The following is a 22426-nucleotide window of genomic DNA, read 5'->3' as shown; positions in this document are numbered from 1 at the left end:
GAGGGGAAGGGAAGGGAAGGGAAGGGAAGGGAAGGGAAGGGAAGGGAAGGGAAGGGAAAGGAAAATCTACAACCGAGGCAAATCTTGGTGAAACTTCAAAAAAACTGGGTTAAAGATAAGATCTTTAAAGCTTCTAGATTGTAATGGCTATTATTAAAAAGAGGAAGGATAAGTGTTGGTGAGGATGTAGAGAAAAGGGATCCCTTATACACGGTGGGAATACAAATTACTACAGCCATTATGAAAAAAAATATGGAGGTTCCTCAAAAAACCAAAAATAGAACTACTGTAGGATCCAGCAATCCCACTAGTCAGTATATATCCAAAGAAGTTGAAATCAATATGTCAAAGAAATATCTGCATTCCCATGTTCACTGAAGCATTATTCAGAATAGCCAAGATACGGAATCTACCTAAGTTTCTATCAATGGATGAATGGTTAAAGAAAATGTGGTATAGATACATAATGGAATAGTGTTCAGCCACTAAAATTGGAGGAAATCCTGTTATCCTTGACAGCATAAATGAACTTGTAGGACATATGCTAAGTAAAATAAGCCAGGCACTGAAAGATATACCATATGATCTCGCACATAGGTGGAATCAGAAAAAATCAGACTCATAGAAATAGAGAGTAGAGTGGTGGTTACCAGAGGCTGGTAGGAGGAAGAGGGAATGGGGAGTTGTTGGTCAAAGGGTATAAAGTTTCAGTTAGACAGGAGGAATAAGTTTCTGAGATTGTTGTGCAGCAGTGTGAATATAATCAATAATAATATATTGTATGTTTCAAAATAACTGAAAGAGTAAATCTCAATGGCTGACCACAAAAAATGGTAAGTGAGGTAAAGGATATGTTAATTGGCTTCAATTAGTCATTCCACATTGTATGCATATATCAAAACATCACATTGTACCCCATTAATGTATGCAACTGTGATTTGTCAATTAAAAGTAGTATTAACTTTTGTTTAAGCTTCTGGATTTTAAAATATAGGTTATATTCAAAAGATCTGGATTCAAAATGGCAGTGAACTTCTCAACACAATAATGGAAGCCAGGAGACAATGAAGTCATGCCTTCAAAATTTATTTCCAACCTATCAAGTGTGAAAATTAACTTGAAATATTTTTAGGCAAAAGTTCTTGAAAATTTACTTCCCATGTACTCTTTCTTTCTTAAGAAACTATAGGACAGTTTGTTTGAAAAACTTAAGGGAATCAAGTGCTACAGGAAGGGGAAATCCAGGCAGAGCCCAGTGAGTTCCCTAAAATTAAGGAGACAGAGCTGAGAATCCAAGTGGACGAAGTTGGCTGGAATTCACAGGACATAGTACAAGAGAGGGGAAAGCTGCAAAGAGAATTCTAGAGACCTTCAGAGTTTCCCTCTAGTAGTCAACAGAATACTAATAAACAAATGCATGAGAGGAAACTACATAATGCTGGGGAAAGAGCCACCCAAAAAGATAGGAGGGAACAATCCCTGATGCTCACATAGGTCTAGCAATAGTGTCTGTTCCTACCAGCTAAACTGGAAAATCTCATGACTCACAGGACACTGGATAGAGTACTCAGAAGGGTTTTGCCTCAGTAGTGGGGAAAAATTTTCTCTAGAGTAAACATTGCTCTGATCTCACCTATCAAATCTGAAAACCAAGACTTGAAAAGATCAAGTTGTTTTCAAGTAACTTAATTGTGTCTCAGAATGAAGTTTAAGAATATTTATAGGAATACAAAAATATACAGCATCCCAAAAGAGAAAATTAACAAAGTCTGACATCCAGTAAAAAATTACCTGATAGGCAAAAATCAAGAAAATACAATCCATAATGAGAAGAAAAGGTAACCAATTGAAACTGACCCAGATATGACACAGGTATTAGAATCAACAAGCAAGGACATAAAAGCAGTTATTAGAACTGTATTCCATATGTTCAGAAAGCTAGAGGAAAGGCTAAATATCTTTTTTTGTTTTCAGAGACAAGACATTGTCCTGTTGCCCAGGCTGAAGTGCAGTGGCACCGTCATGGCTTACTGTACCCTTGAACTCCTAGGCTCAGAAGATCCTCTTGCTTCAGCCTCCCAAGTAGCTAGGACTACAGGCACATGTCACCAGATGCAGCTTTTTTTTTTATTTTTTGAGATGAAATCTCACTATGTTGCCCAGGCTGGTCTCAAGTGATCTTCCCACCTCAGCCTCCCAGAGTGCTGTGATCAAAGGTGTGAGCCACCATACCCAGTCTGAATATCTTGAGATATGGAAGATATTTTTTAAAAGACCCAAATCAAACTAGAGATGAAATCTATAATATCTAAGATGAAAAACACACTGGAGGGGTTAACAGCAGATTAGGTATCACAGAAGAAAAGGCTAGTGAACTTGAAGATACATCAATAGAAGCTATCCAAAATGAAACACACTTGCATGTGTTTTCACAATGGCAAAACAAAAAACAAAAAACAAAAAAAAAGACTGCAAAACAAAAATAGAGCATCGGTGAGCTATAGGACAATTTCAGGCAGCCAAATATACATGTAATTGGAATCCCCAATAGAGAGGAACGAAGTGGCATAAAAAATAGTAAATCCAGCCACGTATTGCGGAGGCCCAGAGACGGGCTTGATCACGAGGCTCAGGAGATCGAGACGTATCCGTGGTAACACTGTGAAACCCGTTCTACTAAAAAACATACAAAAAACTAGCCGGCGAGAGGTTTGTGCGGGCGCTGTCAGTCCCAGCCCCACTCGCGGGAGGCCTGAGGCCCAGGAAATGGCGTGAACCCGGGGAGGCAGAGCTTGCAGTGAGCTGAGGATCCGGCCACTGCCACTCCAGCACCCGGCCGACAGGAGTGAGACTCTCGTCTCAAAAAAAAAAAAAAAAAAAAAAAAAAAAAAAAAAAAAAAAAAAAAAAAAAATTTGTTAGGGTCAGTTGGTAGAAAAAAAGTCCAAATTACAGAAGCTTAACTGATGAATGCTTAAGTTGAAAAAATTTATATAAAACTACCGAATGTAAGGATGTTACTTAGAAATTGTAAGGTCATGCCCTGATAAAAACATCTGATAGAGTTGAAATTGCTTGGCTTTGTTGTAAAAGTGTAGACTGTAGCGCTAGACTCCCTAAATTTGAATCTTGCCTCTGCCCCTTACTAGTTGGACAATTGTAAGCAGGTCATTTAACCTCTCTGAACATCGTTCTCTCATTTATAAAATGGAGATAAAAGTAGTATCTACCGCATAAAGTTTTTTTTTAGGATTGAGTTAATACTTGTTAAGGCTTAAAATAATGCCCAGTACAAAGTAAGAACTCTATTGATAATAATATTATCAGAGAGCAGACATTGAGAATGAGGAGATTGCTATTTCTTGCAATATGACTTATAGTAATATTTTACTTTTTAACTATGCACAAAGTATTACTTGGATATAAATACATTTTAAGTATTTCAGAAGAGTAAATTAGGGGTGAGGAAATGTAAAGTCTTTCAGGAAGTTTGCTGTGCAGGGAAGGAGAGGGACAGGTGATAATTGGAGGGGATATAAAGTAGAGGAAAGTCATGGCGTTTTTCTGTGTGGTTGGTTTTAGGTAGGAAAGACATGAGTGGGTTAAAAATGGATGTGAAGTCATTTACAGAGAGGAATAAATTGAAGCTATGGAAAAAAGAGGGTATTTAGCCAAAGCACAAATGAAGAGACATCTCTTCCATTTCAATCAGAAGGAAGGCAGAAGTAATGGATGTGGACCTAAGTGTGTTCAGCAGCTTGATATGAGAAGTTGAATTCATTATTTCACACTTACTGTTCTTTGTAAAATAAGAGCGCATTTACCGAGCATAAGCAGAAAAGTGGCAGAGTTGGAAATTTGAAGTAAGTACAAAAGATTTGAGATAGCCATTATGATGACAAGTTAAAAAGAAAGCTGACCAAAGCAATGCAGAAGGATTTCAGGTTAGCACTGAAGGCCCAGGTGAGGTTTAGAAGCTATAAATTTGTGATGCAGTAGTACCGACCTCTTTGGTTATGTGATTTTCTCCAGTAGCATGCTGCAACTCAAATATAGGAATGGGAAAAGTGGGACTGATTCAGGGTTGGGATTTGATCAGGTTGGTATGTTAAAAGGACAATGGGGCAAGGGGATTGAGAATATTGAAAAGAGAGTATCTGAAGTGAGAAATCACAGATCCTAAATAGGCTAAAGACAGGAAATAGCTGGTGGGTAGGAAGAAAGTCAGAGTCAGGCCTTAGCAGTCTCAATGAAGTTGAAGTATATATGTATTTGAAGAAAAAAAGAATTTTTGGCCGGGGCAGTGGCTCACGCCTATAATTCCAACACTTTGGGAGGCTGAGGCAAGCATATTACTTGAGACCAGGAATTCAAGATCAGCCTGGCCAACATGACGAAACCCCATCTCTACTAAAAATACAAAAATTAGCCAGGCAGGGTGGTGCATGCCTATAATCCCAGCTACTTGGGAGGCTAAGTCAGGAGAATCGGTTGAACCTGGGAGGCAGAGGTTGCAGTGAGCCAAGATTGCACCACTGTACTCCAGCCTGGGCAATAGAGTGAGACTCTGTCTCAAACAAAACGAAACAAAAATAAGAAAAAAGTTTTTAAGTAGAGGTTATAGTTAAAAAATGGGGTGTTTTAAGTTATGATTTCAGTGCAATTCTGAGTGATGGTGAGGTTCAGCATGTGGTCCATGAAAATGGGTGGATGAGATGGAGCTCTGAGGTGACAATCACTGTTGGAGGGGATGTTAAAGAAGCTAGATGGCTAAGGCATTAGATGAGTCGACCATGTGGTTGTTGCTGAAGTCACCCAAAATGGTGGCAGAGGCAATGGGAGGAATACTGTGAGCCTGGAGCCAAGGTCTTCAATGAATGAGAAGGAGATATGAGGAGGTCAAATCTGGCCTAATGAGCCTCTGCAGCCCTTTGAAGTCTTGGTGACTGTACTGAACAATGTTTCACTTTAGACCATGGATTTTTTTGGTCTATGGATGGGCTTCTAAGGATCTGTGAGTCCTCTGAAATTGTATAGAAAATTCTCTGTGTATATTTATTAAATGCCTTGTTTTTCCTCTGGAAGAAGGTTCATGACTCTCATCTAATTTAGAAAGAGGTGAGTGATTAAATAAAGGCCTAAAAATTACTGCCATAAAGGATTTATGTGCAAGATAATGAAATGAAAGCAATAGAAACTGCATGCAGACTGAGAAGAACACACACCTATCAATATAGCTAAAATTTCTCTACCCTTATACCAACACCATCATAGAAAGCTCATGCACTGAGTGAGCAGCAGGGAGCTATGGCAGTAGCTAGGGCTAGTACTTGACTGTGCCTTAAAAGAGCTGTAGGCTGCAGAGACAGAGACAAGGGTTCAGAAATCCAAAGGGTAATTTACCACTGAGGCTCAATAACTACTTAACTGGTAAAATCTTCAGGTGGCAGCTGTTACATACATGCCTGAACTTTAAGTGACTTTAAATTGGCCTCTTTTCACAAGAGCAGGCATTTCAAAAGCACATAAAGAACTGACCTCTCAGCAATATTTTTTGCAGACTGTAGAAACCGTGCCTGGTCATTTTCTTTCAGGATATGCTCAGCTTGGTTGATGAGGACTGTTGACCGTTCAAGACACTGGCGGCAATTAGCAACCTGCTGTGCCAACTTTCTCAGTTTCATAACCTTTAAGGAATTAGTAAAAGAAAAAAATAAGATAAAACATGCAGTGCTTAATTAAAAACAATAAAACACAACATGAAGGAGGTATGCTGCAGTGATTCTAAAAATAACGCTTATTAATATTCCATGGTCCCTGTACTAACCACTCACCTTCTCACCCTACCCACTGTGTCTCTTGTGCCAATCCCTCCTTCTCTTGTCTATGGCTTGTATACTTAGGCTGCAAAACAGTCATATACTCTCGGTTATCTACCCCCTCTTTGTATTAGTAACATTAATTTTTCTGGTTCTAAATCAATGCATGCCCATTATAGAAAATTCTGAAAATAAAAGGTATAAAAGAAACACTACCACCCAGAGATTATCATTGTTTACATTTTTGTTTTGTTTGTATGTAAACAAACAAAATGTTGTCAATATATTTTCATATGTGTTTACTAAAAGTACCATCTTTTCTTTATGAGTATCTACAGTTCTATGTATATATTTCTGTAAGTGTCTTTATGCATACCTGTGTGTTCACAAATCTGTTTTCTTGGAAACTTTAGTTCCTGGATAAGCTATAACTACTCAGCATGGCACAAATTATTGGTGATCACTCTAGCCTCTCAAAACATCTCACATTATACACACAGCATGAACTTATAACCACTAACTCTGACCAGCAAGCCAACAAGCCTAAAACCATATAGCCATATGGAGGCTCACACTTGACCCTTATGATCATGATTCTTCAGTTCCCAGGCTCGAAACCTGAATGTCTTCACTGAGTCTTCCCTCTCTCTCATTCATCTTTTATATTTAAAAGTTCAATGTTTCTTACCATTTCCTTTCTAGCAATGCCTGTTGTGTTCTTCCCTTCCATTTGTGCTGCCACTACTCTGGTTTAGGTCTTTATCAACTCTTACAAACCATCATTCCATAAGTCTCGTAACTTGCTACCCTGACTTTGGTATCATCCCATTGTGATCTACCCTGCATACCTCTGCCATATCAATCAGTCTTTCTCCCTTCCTAAGAAACTAGAATGGCTGCCCAACACTTTTCAGATTAAGCCCAGAGTCCTCATCCTGGCATTCATGGTCCATAATCCTGACTCACATTTCTACCATTACTTTTTTCCTTTTCATTGACTTATAACATACAACAGTAAAGCACCCAAATCCTAACACATACACCCACGTAAACCAGGTCAAGATATAGAATGTTTCTAACACCCCAGAATGGCCATCGTTTTTACTGGATTCAGAGCAGTAGGCCAAACATCACTTCTTTGCCTCTCCTCCTATAATCTCATTTCTTCTTGCTTTCATGATCAAACCGGAATCATCTGCATCAAATTTTGATATCTGTAAAGTCAGCTCTTCCTTGGATTCACTGAAGTGCTGTGCTTTACCTTTGTCTCTTTGATTTTGACAGCGATCATTTGCTTCCTCTGCTGGATGATCTCTACCAACTCGTCACATTCTTCCATAAGTTTTGCCTCATGCATAGCAGTATTCACCTGCCAAGAAATTTCAGAGTATTACACAGTGATTGTTGCCTTTGTCCCCTGCTGTCTCTAAAAGGTTCGGACTGACAGCTAAGCATGCACAACTTCTTCCATACCTCCCTCATAAGATCCACTCCTAGAAGAAGGGTAGAGATGATGATATTAATGATGCAAGGGCATTGAAGCACCACAGTTAGGAAGCTCTCCAGGCCTCTGGTAGATCATGATGGTTAATGGAAGGCTGGGCAGAAGGACAGATGAGATGGGGGCATGTTATTCCCAATGAACAATTCCCTTTACTCCAGTACCCTTTCCTCCTGCTGTTCTTTTGGAAAGAGGGTAAGGAGATTTATGTATGTCAAGAAAAGAGTATCCTCCTCCACAGGCACAATATTAAGAAAACATTACAACAATATATTGTGCTAACAAAATGTTTTCAGTTTTCCTTGTTCCCTTCTAATTTTCACATTAAATGTATCATTAAACATATATTCATGTGTATATATTTTCACATAGTTGTCGTGTTTTAGTGGATATTTCTCACCTTGGGCTGTCCAGTATCTGAATACCTTTCCTATTTTGGGATACTGGCTACATCAAAACATCTTTACTGCAAAGTCAGGGTTGGAAAAAAAAAAACTACCAGAGCCCCAGGAGGGGCTAAAAAGAGAGCAGGGGATTTGCGGGCTGCCCAAGTATAACAGGAAAGGAAGGAGAAAGGAACTAACATCTTTTTAGTACTTAACTTGCCAAGCACTTCATAGGTAAATTATTTCATGTAATTATCATAACAATTTTACAATATCAGAACCATGTTTATTCCTATTTCACAGACGGGGAAACTGAGGCATAGAGAATTTTAGTGACTTGCTCAAAAATCACACAACTAGTAAGTGGTAAAACCAGAATTCAAACCGAGTTCTGTCAAGTGAAACCCCTGGGCTGGCTGGGTGGGCGGGCGAGGTTCAGTTCCATTTCAGCAGCACACAGAGCAGTCATACAGGGAAGCACAAGCATTCCAAGAGTCTATTCAAGGATCACTCGAGCAGAGCTCTAGAAGGCTGAGGAACAGACAATGGGTTACTTGAGAGCATCAAAACTCAAGGGGCTAGATGTGCTTCATTAGCAAGGTAGGGCTGCATCTCCAATCGCTATCCCTCTTCAGAGGGTTCCTCCAAATTCTCCAACCCAAGCAAAATACCTGTCACTGGACCCTACTACCCCCTCTCTCATACTTGGAGCTCCTTGATGGCTAATTTTCTGTTTCCTACTTAACTGAAATAAAATATGTCTGTTGGTGAGTGACAATCTTATGTTGCTTTTTTCCATTTTCTAGGGCAATGCCACAATGGGGGTTTCTACTTACTCTGAATGGCACTCTAGCCATTCTACTTTTTTTTCTCAGACACCTCACCCTTTCCCTAAATTGGATCTACATTTCCAAGGCAGATATCTTACCAGCTCATAAACTCCTTTATCTGAGACTAAGAGATTCATTTAGTTTTCTCTGGGTCCTTGCTTACAGTATCTAGAAACTTAGACACTTGCCATTTATAATTTCTTTTTTAGGTGGCTACTGGTGTAGTACACAATGATGTAGTACCTTGTTTCTGAAAATGTAATCCTTGGACTAGCCTTTACATAACACTATATGCCAAGCATTGCTCTAATTAGTTTACATATATTGGCACTCTCAGTCCTCAAAACAGTTCTGAGGTAGGTACCTTTATCTGCATTTGACAGATGAGGAAAACTAAGCACAGAGAGATTAAGTGACTTGCTTAAGGTTACACAATTAGTAAGTAGCAGAGATGAGATTTGGGCTGAGAGAGTTCAACACTAGAGACTACATCTTTAACCTTACACATAGGCTGCTCTCCAGCTGAGTGTAACAACACCCTTTTCTTCAATTTCTGAAAATCATCATCTCTTTCAAATCATCCATCTTTATTCTGTCATCCCTTTCTCATTAGTCACTTCAGACTCCTTGTTGTTCCCCTAGAATGCCACGTACTTTCATGTCCTGTGCCTTTGCCCTAGACTATTATTTTACTTGGAAAGTCATTTCCCCATCTGTTTACTGAACACATTTCTACTTATCTTTTAAGGCCCTTCTCAAAGATCATCGCTTCTGTAATTTTTCTCACTTGCTTGGACACAAGCAATTGATCCCCTATTTATATTCTCACATACTCTATATATAGTTCAATTATACCATTTCCTATATTTTATCATATTAGTCTGTCTTCCTCACTCCATCACAAGTTGTGGAGGGCAAGAATTGTCTTATGTGACTGTATCTATCTCCAGTATCATGATGGGCACTTAGTAGATGTTCCGTAATTATTTGTTGGATTGAATTAAATGTGAAAAAACGTATCTTTTGCTCCTCATTAGACATGTTCACTTTGTTACTCAAGTTACCCTAAACTCAGTAAGTCTAAAAACAAACTTACCGCCTTCTCTCCAGATCTGGCTTCCACCTCTGATTTTCCTGTTTTTGTGTCAATGCTACTATCATTATTGCAGTTACTCAGGTTCAGTAAACTCTGACTGCTACTCCTCCTTTGTCCCCACATAAATTCACAGGAGTCCCCAAGTCCTTCCCTCCTTTCCTTTTTAATCTTGCTAAATTTCCTCGGTGGCTGGTCCAAGTGCAGTAGTGTTTACAACCAATTGATCGCAAACAGTTACAGGTTTCTTTGTTCCTTCTCCACTCCCACTGCTTCACGTGACTACCCTTAAACAAACAAAGTTCTTCGTTAATATAGTGAGGATCTGAGCCAAGGAACCAATAGGTTGAAGCCCTTATCACCTATTGTGATAGGATCATTGTTGCACAAACCTCCTTAATTAATCTCCCTACCTCCAGAATATTTCCTTTCCATCCTCATAATCCTTCCTCTACTCTGAAGCCAGGAAAAATCATGTCTTCATTACCAAACATCCTATCAAGCATCTTTTCTGTGCAAAGCATTATGCTAAGGCCCTGCCCTGAAAAAATTTGCAATCTGGATGGGGAAGAGCCATATACATATAAAAGAAACCAATCAAGGTAGCATAAATTAAATACTGAATGGGTGATATAGACTATAATCTACTGAACTTAAAAGGAAAGATTACTTTTGGCGGGTAAGTGGAGGAAAGAGGCATGGATGAAATGGAACTTGAATTAAACCTTAAAGATGGAATAAGACTTTGATTAAAAAGGTGTGAAGGAGAGAAATTTCAAGCCAAGCAAATGAGATTGAACTTCACTTTTAGGCAATACGGTATCTTTAAGTGGTATTTTTGAGGGGAAGAAAGGTAAGGTGGTGCAAGAAGTACCACAGTGAACTTGTTTAAGAAGATGAGCAGGGACTGATTTGATGGAGGGTAATAGTAAACCTGAGGACTATTTAGGAGACTATTGTGATGTGGACAGGGCCTACCCAAGGAAAATATCAGAAATAGAAAGGAAATATCAAATATAAGAAGTACTCATTTGCTTACATATCTTCAATTAGACAGCAAGCTCCTTGAGGGAAGATTTTACAATACTTTATCTCTCCCATTATAACTGGCACAAAGCCTTACAACAAACATTTATTGACTGACTTACCACAGTAAAAAATCAAAATAAGAATGCCAAGCATTATAAAATATACTCCCATGACTGTATTTTGTAGAGAAAATATAAGGTGAAATGAGGGAGCTAGGCTGGGAATGTTTTTTGGACAGTCACATCAGGGGAGATAAAACCAGGCACAACTAATAGAGTGAAAAGTTGACTGAAGAGGCAAAATTCCAAACTAAAGGTAAAGCAATGACATTAAAATCTTTTCATGTCAAGAAGCACAACAGAAGAGCAGAGTCCTTAAGTGTTTTCTGAACGGGAAATACTTCAGGGAAAACCAGTCTCCGTGATGTGAATAAAACAACTCAAATTGCTTGGAAGGCATTTGAAAGCCCCTGGTATTTTCTTTGTTTGAAAACATAATACATTGAGGTATTTCACTTGCTTATTAACGCTTAATTGAAAATAACTGGGTTACCTTAATAAGCATACTTGGCTGATTGGTTGGTTTGTGGAAGACCCTAGCTCTTTGACATTTGCTCTTTGTATCAGGTTAGTGGTTTTCTCTAAATCGCTTTATGTCTGCGGAAAAAAAAAATCTATCCTCCTTGAAAATACCATTAGGTCAATCTTGGCAACCTACTTGTATAAATCCACCCACTCCAAAAAGACTTTTGGGAGGCAGTTTGTGATGTTTATGACTAAGAGTCTTAGCCTCAATTTTCCAAGTCTTAAACACTAGGCAACACGGGCTCCCNAACTCAAATCGCTTGGAAGGCATTTGAAAGCCCCTGGTATTTTCTTTGTTTGAAAACATAATACATTGAGGTATTTCACTTGCTTATTAACGCTTAATTGAAAATAACTGGTTTACCTTAATAAGCATACTTGGCTGATTGGTTGGTTTGTGGAAGACCCTAGCTCTTTGACATTTGCTCTTTGTATCAGGTTAGTGGTTTTCTCTAAATCGCTTTATGTCTGCGGAAAAAAAAAATCTATCCTCCTTGAAAATACCATTAGGTCAATCTTGGCAACCTACTTGTATAAATCCACCCACTCCAAAAGACTTTTGGGAGGCAGTTTGTGATGTTTATGACTAAGAGTCTTAGCCTCAATTTTCCAAGTCTTAAACACTAGGCAACACGGGCTCCCTGGTAAGTCTCCGGGTCCTCCTCTCTGCTCTTTGCTCTTTTACTTTCTTCTTAAGGCAGCAAAAATTTGACTTGCATATTTCTTTCCAACTGCCCATCCTACCCTATTACCTCCCAGCCCAAAGATTGACTATAGAGTAAGACCTAGTCTTCCCCAATTTCCACCTATCTTTAATACAAACACCTAAGGCCCCTGCTGGAAGGACTTTACCACTGTTCAGTACAAGGAAATAAATAGGTGGGAGTTCACCAAAGCCATAAGTTGCAAAGATTTAAGAAACTGCAAAAAGTCATTTTGGCAATTGTTTCTCTTCTGTATTGAAATGCAAATGGGCTATACCTTTTTACCCTTAGCTTCTTTCAGAGAGCTTATTTGATAGTTAGGATTATTTTCGGTGGGGAGAGGGTGGGGGAGATCTCCCATTGCTCATTCTATAGGTATTTTATTCCTGGGTTTAAAGTTCATCAGCCTTCCCTCCACCCCACTTCCATGATAACTTCCCCACTTCCACTTTCCCCTCAGCTTAGTCACATCCATCTATACTATAGAGCATTGCACAGGAGCTCAGAAGGTACTGAGATTTCCTGTTCAGATGGAACAAGACATGTGAAATAGTAGATGATCCCATATATCCAGACTCAAATGAAATGCAATAATTATAATAATTATTATTATTATGTTGCAAGGAATTCCTCACTGGCTTCTCCATCTCAGTGCTCTCCACTCTTCACAGTAAATGCCAACCTAGTTTATTCTCTGAAATCTTCTGTCCAAATAGATCTCCCTTCCACCAGAATATTGTGAAATTTTGGCATTAAAGATCATTTGGGGAAGTTTTTATTTCAACAAACATTTACTGAGTGTCTCCCACATACCACAGTATATCCCACATGTATCCAGCATAGTGCTGGGTTTCCCTGAGTGGGATATAATGATGAAAAAGACTCAGCTTCTGCCTTCAAGGCACTTACAGTCTAGTAGAGACTATGAGTGTGAATACAACTAATTATAATTTAAGGACCAGCAAAACAAGTAACATAATAGAATACAATCAAAGGTGTATGAGATCATAGGAAAGAGAAAATTTGGAAAAGGACAATCAGAGGATTAGATGAAGTTTCATGTAGCTGAGCTGGTCTTCAAGGATGAACAAGACTTGGGCAGGTAGAAATGGAGCTTAAGGGGAGACAAGTTTAGGCAGAATTAATTACATGAATAGCATGAGCAAAAGCATAAGCAGGAAAACAGAAAATGTGTTTGGTTAAAGTAGATCAACCTGACAGATGCAATGGAGGGAAATAAGACTAGAAACAGGGGTTGGAGATATATTATGGAGAGCTGTGCTGTCATTTTGAGTCTCTGAAAGTACTTGGATAAAAATGTCAGGATCTTAGCATTATAGTAATACCTTAAGAATTGTTAATTGACATGTTAATTGAGAGCAAGGTGAAGAGAGAAGGCAGGCACAGTACATGAAGAACTGGGAGGGGGGCACAACACACTTTCCACTTCCCATTATTGTCCAGGACCACTCAGGTGATCACTATCCCACCTTCTCAGACTCCATAACAGAAACAAAGAGTCTGAGTTGTGCTTTATTTAATAAGTAATCACTTTCTGTGCAAAGGAGATGAGAAGGAAAAGTAAGAGGTAAATTGGACATCTGATGAATTGTCAAGAAATTGTTATGAACAGCCTTGTCACCTTACTGAGCTGCAAATAATTCATTACTTTCTTAAAATGATGCATTTAAGAAAACACAATGTTTATGAAGCAGACATAGCATTTGCTGTGGCAGCATCAAAGCTAAGGTGTTAACCCAGATCACACTTTAAGGATCCCTCTCTCTCTCTCTCTCTCTCTCTCTCTCTCTCTCTCTCTCTCTCCTCTCCCCCCACTCTCTCTCACACGCACACGCATACACGCATACACGCACATCACTACCTAGCACCTAGCATCATGAGTCACCATCAGCACTACAGCCCTGTTATATGAGGAAGTTTCAAATGTATAAGAGGAAGAAGGAGAGAAGAAACATCTCTTTTGTTTTCTAAAGGTAACACTGCAACATTTCAACAGATGGGTCCTTCCAGCTTTATGTAACTATGACTAAAATGAGCAGGGATTTTTAAAATTGGTTATAGCTGTTCTTTCAGATGTGAGGGGGTGGTCCACTTAAAGGAGCAATGGAGCAGGAATATATGAAATTATTAGTAGAATTTTAGTCACCTGCCACTGGAGTAACTACAGTTTAGCAGACCAAAAAAATTACTGAGACATAGTTAAATTAACAATGTACAGCCTTTGGTGTGTAATTCTTTTGGCCAGGGAGCTGGGTGAGGGATTAGGAGGGTAGAGGGCTGAGATGGCTGTAAAGTTAGAAAGTAGTGTGATGGGAGTGGCAGCCAAGCCATTCTGGAAGTATACAGTATCCTAGGAATTGGCTCAGGACTATGCTATGGGAGGCCTTCAGATAGACATAGACTGAGAGAAAGTTTTCTATCAGCCTGTGGGAGGAGTACATAAGAGTAATACTTTTATAGTGTACCACCATGTTATGGCCTATTCTAATTGCTTCCATGTATTTTCACTTGTTTCATCTTTTCCCATTAAACCCCATGAGGTAAGCACATTATTACCATGTCCCATTCTACAAAGGAAACTGAGAAAACAGAGGTTTTACTTGCCCAAGTCATATAATAGTAAATAATCAGAGCCAGGATTTGCACCCAGGCAGTCTGGCCATGTCTATGTTTTAAACCACTGTGTGTGTGTGTGTGGGTGTGGTGTGGTGTGGTTTGTATGTGTGTAGAGAGAGAAGACGGGGGGGGGGAGAGAGAGAGAGAGAGAGAGCTGTGCTCACAAACATATACTTCTTTTTCCTTTAGAGTTGCCTCTCACGACAATCACAATCTCTAGAGTTAACCATTGCAAATATTTTGTGTGTTTCCTTCCTGACTTTTGAAAAAACAATAGTACCTGTATAGAAATACATAATACAACATATTTTAAAAGCATAGACAGTTCACACACATATATATACACACATATATTTTGCATGTACTTTACCCTATGTCTAACTAATAAAAATAATGGAGACAGAGGGTGAGGACAATCTGCTCCATATACATGCCTGAGGAATGGCATTATGCTGTGTGGCAATTCTGTGTTGATTTTGGAGTCCTTTCTCCTCAGGGAACAGCCACCCAGCCTTTATAGACTTAGGCTTAGTTGGTTTCTCACTGATAGTCTCTTTGTATGCAAAGTAACTGTTTATGACTTATTTTTTTAGATGGAGTCTTGCTCTGTTGTCCAGGCTGGAGTGCAGTGGCGTGATCTCGGCTTACTGCAACCTCCACCTCCCAGGTTCAAGCGATTCTCCTGCCTCAGTCCCCGCCCCTCCCCAGCCCCGAGTAGCTGGCGCTATAGGCGTGCACCACCATTTCCGGCTAATGTTTGTATTTTTAGTAGAGACAGGTTTCATCATGTTGTTCAGGCTGGTCTCGAACACCTGACCTCAAGTGATCCGTCCACCTTCGGCCTCTTAAAGTGCTAGGATTACACTTGTGAGCCACTGCGTAACTGTTTAGAACATGGAAGAAAAAGGTGGGAGATATAGCCTAGGTTTTTCATCTGGCATTTTATGTACGTAGCTATACAATTTTTTGTGAAATGAGGCAGAAACCTCCTTTCTATCTCGTCAGAGCCATGTAATTAGATCTTAAAAAGACTGAAGAAATAATCGATTTCTACTCCATCACTTAAGAGATAGAAATATGGGACCTAGAGAGGGGAGAGGCTTATCCGACATCACATTGCTACTAAATGACAGGGCAAGGCTTGAGCCAGATCTTCTGAGTCCTATCCAGTGTTCTTTCCAATCTACTGCTTGTTTTGTGAAGCATGGCACTTGTTTATAAATCCCTCTGAAGAAATAAAACTCTCTAGCTCTCATCTTTGTGTATTTACCCTAGAAATATGAACATTTATGTCCACACAAAAACCTTACATGAATGGTCATAAAAGCTTTGTTTCTATTAGCAAAAAACTGGCAACAACTGAAATGCTCTTCACTGTGGGCACGTATAAACAAATTGTAGAATATTCACACAGTAGAATACTACTTAGTAATAACAAATCAAAAACTATTGATGTACACAACAAATTGAATGGCTCTTAGGGGCATTATGATGAGTGACATAGCAAATCACAGTATTTTACCTACTATGTGATTCCATTTACGTAACATTCTAGAAATGAGAAAATTATAGTAATGATGAACATATCAGTGGTTGCTGGGGGACAGATGTGCCTATAAAGAAGTAACACAAATGAGTTTTTGGGGGATGATAAAACAATACTGTCCTAATTACAGAGGTGATTACAAGAATCTATAAATGTGATAAGATTAATAGAACTGTCCGCCCGCCCCCCCCCCAAAAACATTTTGAGTGCATGCAAAACCTGGTGAAAATCAAATGAGGTCTATAGTTTGCTCAATAGAATTATTGCACCAATGACAGTTTCCTAGTTCTGATAGTTATGTGGTTACATAAGATGTTAGCATTGGGGAAGTTTAGTTAAATAGTATGGGGGAACTCTCTGTATTATTTTAGCAACTTTTACATAAGATTAAACTTATTTTTAAAAAGAAAAAAGAAAGAAAACTCTTTTAAAGTCCCACAATGTTTTAGGCAGGCCTGGTCAACCCGCATTTCTGTAGTTCTCTGAAGTTCTAATACATCTTCAGGCCTTTGCTCAGATGGCGTCCTCTCTCTCTCTCTCTCTCACACACACACAGACACACACTCACCCCACTCTGTAACCTAGTTTATTTTTATCCGTAATGCTTATAATCCCTAATAAAATGTTTGTTTATTGTGTGTCTCCTCCTATGAGAATGTAAGCTCTTTAAGTTTAAGCACTTTGTTTTGTTCATTACTGTATCCCTAACACCTAGAATAGTGCTTGTCACACAGTAGATGCTCAGTAAATATTTGTTGAATGAATGAATGTGTGTAGGCCTTGAAATAAAGGTATTATGAAAAATTGTATATGATGTTACATTTCTTTATTACATGAGACAAATTTCTCTTTTATTTTCTTTTTGCACACTCAAAATAGTTTTCCTTTATTGTGTCATTTAAATATTGTTTTCTGAATTAGGAAAGATTTGGAGAGATGTTGGAATAACAACATCTCTAGGAGACCTAGGAGATCCTAGGAGACCACGTATTCTGAAATATTTCCTTTCCCTGTGTTAAAATAAAGAAAAAGTTGCCTTTCCTAGGTGCTTTACTCACCTGGGCTTTACTCACCCTTATGATGCATAAAAGATTGTGCTTACAACATCTGGCCACCAGAGAGCACTGTTTATCCAAATATCCTTTCTCGGTACCTATTCGTGTACCAAGCCATGTGCTGGGTATAAAAAAAAAAAAAAGGATAGGACACCATACTCGGCCTGAGAGCTTAGCCTGGTGGGGAGACAAATCGGCATATAGAAGTGTTATGATGAAAGTACGCTCAGGTTACTCTGAGGACACCGAGGAGGAACATCTGAACCATATGAGGGAGGCAGGGAGAGAGGCTTAGAGCATGGGTGATGGCTTCTTGAAGGAGGTGAAGGCTGAGCTAAGCAGTACTCCTACAGACGGAAAATCGAAGGAGTGTATGTTCTGTGAGGACAGGTGCCATGTCCACCATTATGTTCCCAGTGCCTGGCCCAATGCAGAAATGCGCTTACATATTTGTGGAATGAATGAACAGCATATAAAGTACAGATGGCAAAAGGGCATCACTAGATGTGCTAGTACTTTATATCTTCAACTTTCAGAATAACTCTTCAAAGTACATACTATCATCCTATTTTTTAGATGAATAAAATGAGGTTCAGTGTATGCAGCTTATAAAACAGAGCCAGACAGACTCAAGTCTATCACTTTTCTTTCCACTTACATATTACTATTGTAATATAGTACACATTATTATCTCCCAGTGATACGTATTACTCCCCGTGAACATATTACTATTAATAAGTCAACTCACATTCTTCTTAAAAGGATTTGGAGAAGTGCTTCACAATATTGACATTCCTCCAAAACAAGATAAAATATATCTACTTAATCATTCCTTTTCAAAAGTTTTAAATTGATTTGTTTATTTTCATGTTAAAATAGAATCAACTAAAAGTTAAAATAATGGTGTATTCTCAAATCAGCTACCCAATTTCTTTAAGTAATAATGAGACATATATATGCCTTTTCAAGACAGGTTAAAGAATCAAATAGCAGATTGTTAACCTGAGATATTAACGAAACAAAAACATTCTAGTAATATTTCAGCTAATATGCAAAATTCAGTTTCATATTCTAGCAGTAAAAAGAAGCACTGACAAAGATCATGTTTTTTACATGAAGTGAGAAGATCTGTGTAATACTACATTACAAGATCAAAAGGACATTAACTGTTTTACTGTTTTATAATGTTTATGGGAGATATTTCAATAATAGCACTGCTTTTCAGAAAGCCATGAGAACATGAAAGATTACAGACAGACATCACTGTTACCATGGAGGATACGCCCAATTCTTGAAGCAGTCAACACTCATTTATGTGGATACCTTACAGGTCATTTCATATCACCATTAAACAAATTTTACTGTTATTATGTGCTAAGCATTTTAGTAAGCACTTAGCAATACACGAGACAGATAAGGCCTCTGCCATCATTTCGTGAATCTTATGATGAGAAGGGAAGCAGATACTGAGCATTAACCTGTTTGAGGAGTGCTACAAAAGAGGTTTATCATGTAATAAGGATAATCTTTAGGTGCTTATAAGACGGGGATTTAAGTTGTCCCCGTTGTCAAGTGGGGAGCTTAGATGGTCAAGGAAGTCTTCCTAAGGATGTGATATTTTTAAGAAATGAGTAAGAGTTAGCTAGAGGAAGGGGAGATTCACAGCAGAGAAGACCAAGACAGAAAAAAGGGCTGGGAGACCATGCTAGAGAGGTAGGTAGGGTCCAGATCATAATGGGTTTTAAAGGCAATGGGGGAACCATTAAAGGGTTTGTGGTAGGGAGTGACATGACAGGTTTTGCATTTTACAAATTCATTCCCACAGCAATGTGGAAAATGGATAGGAGGGGAACAGGATGGGCCAGAGAGACCAGTTAGAAACTGCAGTTTCCAAAATGATTGTGGCATAGCCATGGCTGCTACCTTCAGGAAGCTTCTAGTCCAACCAAGGAAACAGCCTGTAATCAAGAAATTCCTTCATGGAAGAGCAGGCAGTCTAACAGAGGTTTGCACAGGCTGCTTCGCCCAAGTTCATGTGACTAGTGGGTGACAGAGCCAGCACCAGAACCCAGGTTTCCTGATTTCTAGTCCCGGGATTTTTCCAAGGCCGTCCTTTTCACTGCCTTCACAACCAAGAAATTATGGAAGGGGAGGAGAACAAGTCAAGCCAGTGAGAGTTTCTGCCTTCTTAAGTCTCAGATCAGATTGTGGGGAGCATTTAGCCACTCTCTGTACTCAAGTCTGACATAAGCACTCCTCCCAAGACATTTGTTTCCGAGGGATGGATTCACCATCCTGATACTCCCTGTATAGATACAGAGCAAGGAATCTCTACTGGGAGGGCCAGGGAAATTTGAACTCTCATAGCTAAGGTTGAAAAGGGCATTGTTCTGAGAAAGAGGTCATTCTTTCTGAGACAGGGAACTCTGGATGACAAAAGGGAAAAAATCTGATTCTAGGCAGACAGAAAACAGTCTGATTCCAGTCCACTAGAAGAAGCAAGGGCCCAAGCGGAAGAGTGAAGATAGCTGAAGAAGAGCCTATGTTGCTTCTAAGCTGAGGGAGTAGGGAAATAAGAAAGAGAAGTACCAGGAAAGAGCCTGAAGGACAAGGACCAGAGGAATTCTGTTTGCAAGCATCAGAGGGAAGGGAAGCCTCAGAATAATACCCAACGCTGAACTCTGTGACTGGGCAACAAAGAGGTCTTGAGAACATTATTTCCAGGGGTCTCAACTACCTCATGAGTCAAGAAATAAACGAACGGGTTTCTATGCGGAAAACCCCAAGGGAGTTGGAGGTCCTGAATAGGATGGGCCAGGCGCAGTGGTTCACGCCTGTAATCCCAGCACTTTGGGAGGCCAAGGTGGGCAGATCACTTGAGGTCAGTTTTAGGCTCAGCCTGACCAACTGGTGAAACCCTGTCTCTATTAAAAATATAAAAATTAGCCAGGCATGGTGGTGCATGCCTGTAATCTCAGCTACTCGGGAGTCTGAGGCAGGAGAATCACTTGAACCTGAGAGGCAGAGGTGGCGGTTGCAATGAGCTGAGATTGCGCCAATGCATTCCAGCTTGGGTGACAAAGTGAAACTCTTCCTAAAAAAAAAACAAAAAAATGTATGAAACAAACAGGAAGGAATCTCAACCTGCTGGGAAATTCCAGTAATCTGACCATCTTAATACATTGTTACTGCTAGTAAAAGAAATAATTATGGTTGTATAGTTATTGTAGCTGTATAGTTATTCTGGCTTGGCCTAGAAAGTGCTTTCAGATATATTTGATCTCTATATTTGATCTTCACAACAACCTGATTAGATAGGGTAGACAGTACTGTCTGCAACTCCAACTCTCCAACTCCAAGTTGCTACCCTGGCCTGGTACTTCTTTCCTAAAAGTACTTCTTTCCCAAAAGCTGAAATTCAGGTTTTGACTTATGTCTCTACTTACTCATCTTACTATAGGATAGCTGGCACTTCAGCTCTTGAGAGTTTATCATTTACAACTGATACTTCCAGGATATTTTCTTGGTTATTTGTGGTAGATTTGGAACTTATAACTTGTGTATATGTATGTACATAATAATGTTTCTAAATAATTTAAAGGCTTAAGTTTTTACTCAGAAATGACTTCCATTCTGTAAAATCTGAATAGATCATTCTTCTTAATGTCATCTAGAACCTAAAAGGCTAAGTTGTCCTTATTTGGATAGTGAGCTAACTTATTCAGCTACTTTGGTCTGAATATACTGTAGCAATTCAGATCTATGATCTCTTACTGAGTTCAGATCTCACATCCTCAGCACCAGATTCCAAATATATTTTCTAATAAAGAATGCATCTCCTTAGCAGCCACTTTCCCACAGACTGTCTTTAAACAATAATATGGCTTAGCTCTTACACCTGGATCTTTCCTTGTCATCACATTCTCCTCACGGAGGAGCTTCAAACAATGTAACGAAAAGGAAGATAAATTGGGCATGGGAGAAAACTAGGCTAGTCCTGAGAATGGGGATATAGGACTTTGATAAAATGGATTTGGTATAAAATAAGCTATGCTGTAGATTGTGTGAAAAGAGGGCAAGGAAAACTTAAAATGATTGCTTTATGCATTTTGGCTTTTAAAAAACTGGTTGCAGTGAAAATATGTTACTATTGCAATTTTAAACATTTTTGTGAAATTGAGCATACTTAAAACTAGAGAATATGATGAAGCCCCATGTGTCCATCCCCTAGCTCCAAAAGCCATCAACATTTTCTATACTTGCTTGATCTATTCCCTCCTTTTCTGCTGAGGCATTTTTTAAAATTATACTTTAAGTTCTGGGATACATGTGCAAAACATGCAGTTTTGTTACATAGGTATACACGTGCCATGGTGGTTTGCTGCACCCATCAACCCATCACCTACATTAGGTACTTCTCCTAATGCTAACCCTCCCCTATCCCCCTACTCCCCAACAGGTCCCAGTGTGTGATGTTCCCCTCCCTGTTTCCATGTGTTCTCATTGTTCAGCTCCCACTTATGAGTGAGAACATGCAGTGTTTGGTTTTCTGTTCTTGTGATAGCTTGCTGAGAATGATGGTTTCCCGCTTCATCCATGTCCCTGCAAAGGACATGAACTCATCCTTTTTTATGGCTGCATAGTATTCCATGGTGTATATGTGCCACATTTTCTTTATCCAGTCTATCATTGATGGACATTTGGGTTGGTTCTAAGTCTTTATTATAGTGAATAGCGCCACAGTAAACATATGTGTGCATGTGTCTTTATAGTAGAATGATCTATAATGCTTTGGGATTGCCAGGTAATGGGATTGCTGGGACAAATGATATTTCTAGTTCTAGATCCTTCAGGAATCGCCACACTTTCTTCCACAATGGTTGAACTAATTTGCACTCCCACCAAGTCTGTAAAAGTGTTCCTATTTCTCCACATCCTCTCCAGCATCTGTTGTTTCCTGAGTTTTTAATGATTGCCATTCTAACTGGCGTCAGATGGTATCTTCTTATGGTTTTGATTTGCATTTCTCTAAATGACCAGTGATGATGAGCATTTTTTCATATGTTTGCTGGCTGTATAAATGTCTTCTTTTGAGAAGTGTCTGTTCATATCCTTTGCCCACTTTTTGATGGGGTTGTTTTTTTCTTGTAAATTTGTTTAAGTTCTTTGTAGGTTCTGGATATTAGCCCTTTGTCAGGTGGATAGTTTGCAAAAATTTTCTCCCATTCTGTAGGTTGCCTGTTC

The 22426-nt window shown here is 39.1% G+C and overlaps 1 protein-coding gene across 1 annotated transcript in view; it reads right to left on the bottom strand.

The window, feature by feature from the left end:
- Positions 1-22426, bottom strand: part of MID2 (midline 2) — a 104735-nt gene that overhangs the window by 24520 nt on the left and 57789 nt on the right. The window contains exons 4-5 of the mRNA XM_017859351.1: positions 7079-7186; positions 5537-5685 (exon numbers count right to left, since the gene is read on the bottom strand). Of these exons, the coding sequence (XP_017714840.1) occupies positions 5537-5685; positions 7079-7186 (257 nt within the window). The remainder of the gene's footprint in view (positions 1-5536; positions 5686-7078; positions 7187-22426) is intronic.

Source organism: Rhinopithecus bieti, unplaced genomic scaffold, assembly GCF_001698545.2.
Source record: "Rhinopithecus bieti isolate Rb0 unplaced genomic scaffold, ASM169854v2 scaffold_50805, whole genome shotgun sequence".
Classification (NCBI taxonomy): Eukaryota; Metazoa; Chordata; class Mammalia; order Primates; family Cercopithecidae; genus Rhinopithecus; species Rhinopithecus bieti.
Note: the sequence above shows the minus strand (reverse complement) of the source record. Positions and strands in the feature narration are given on the sequence as shown.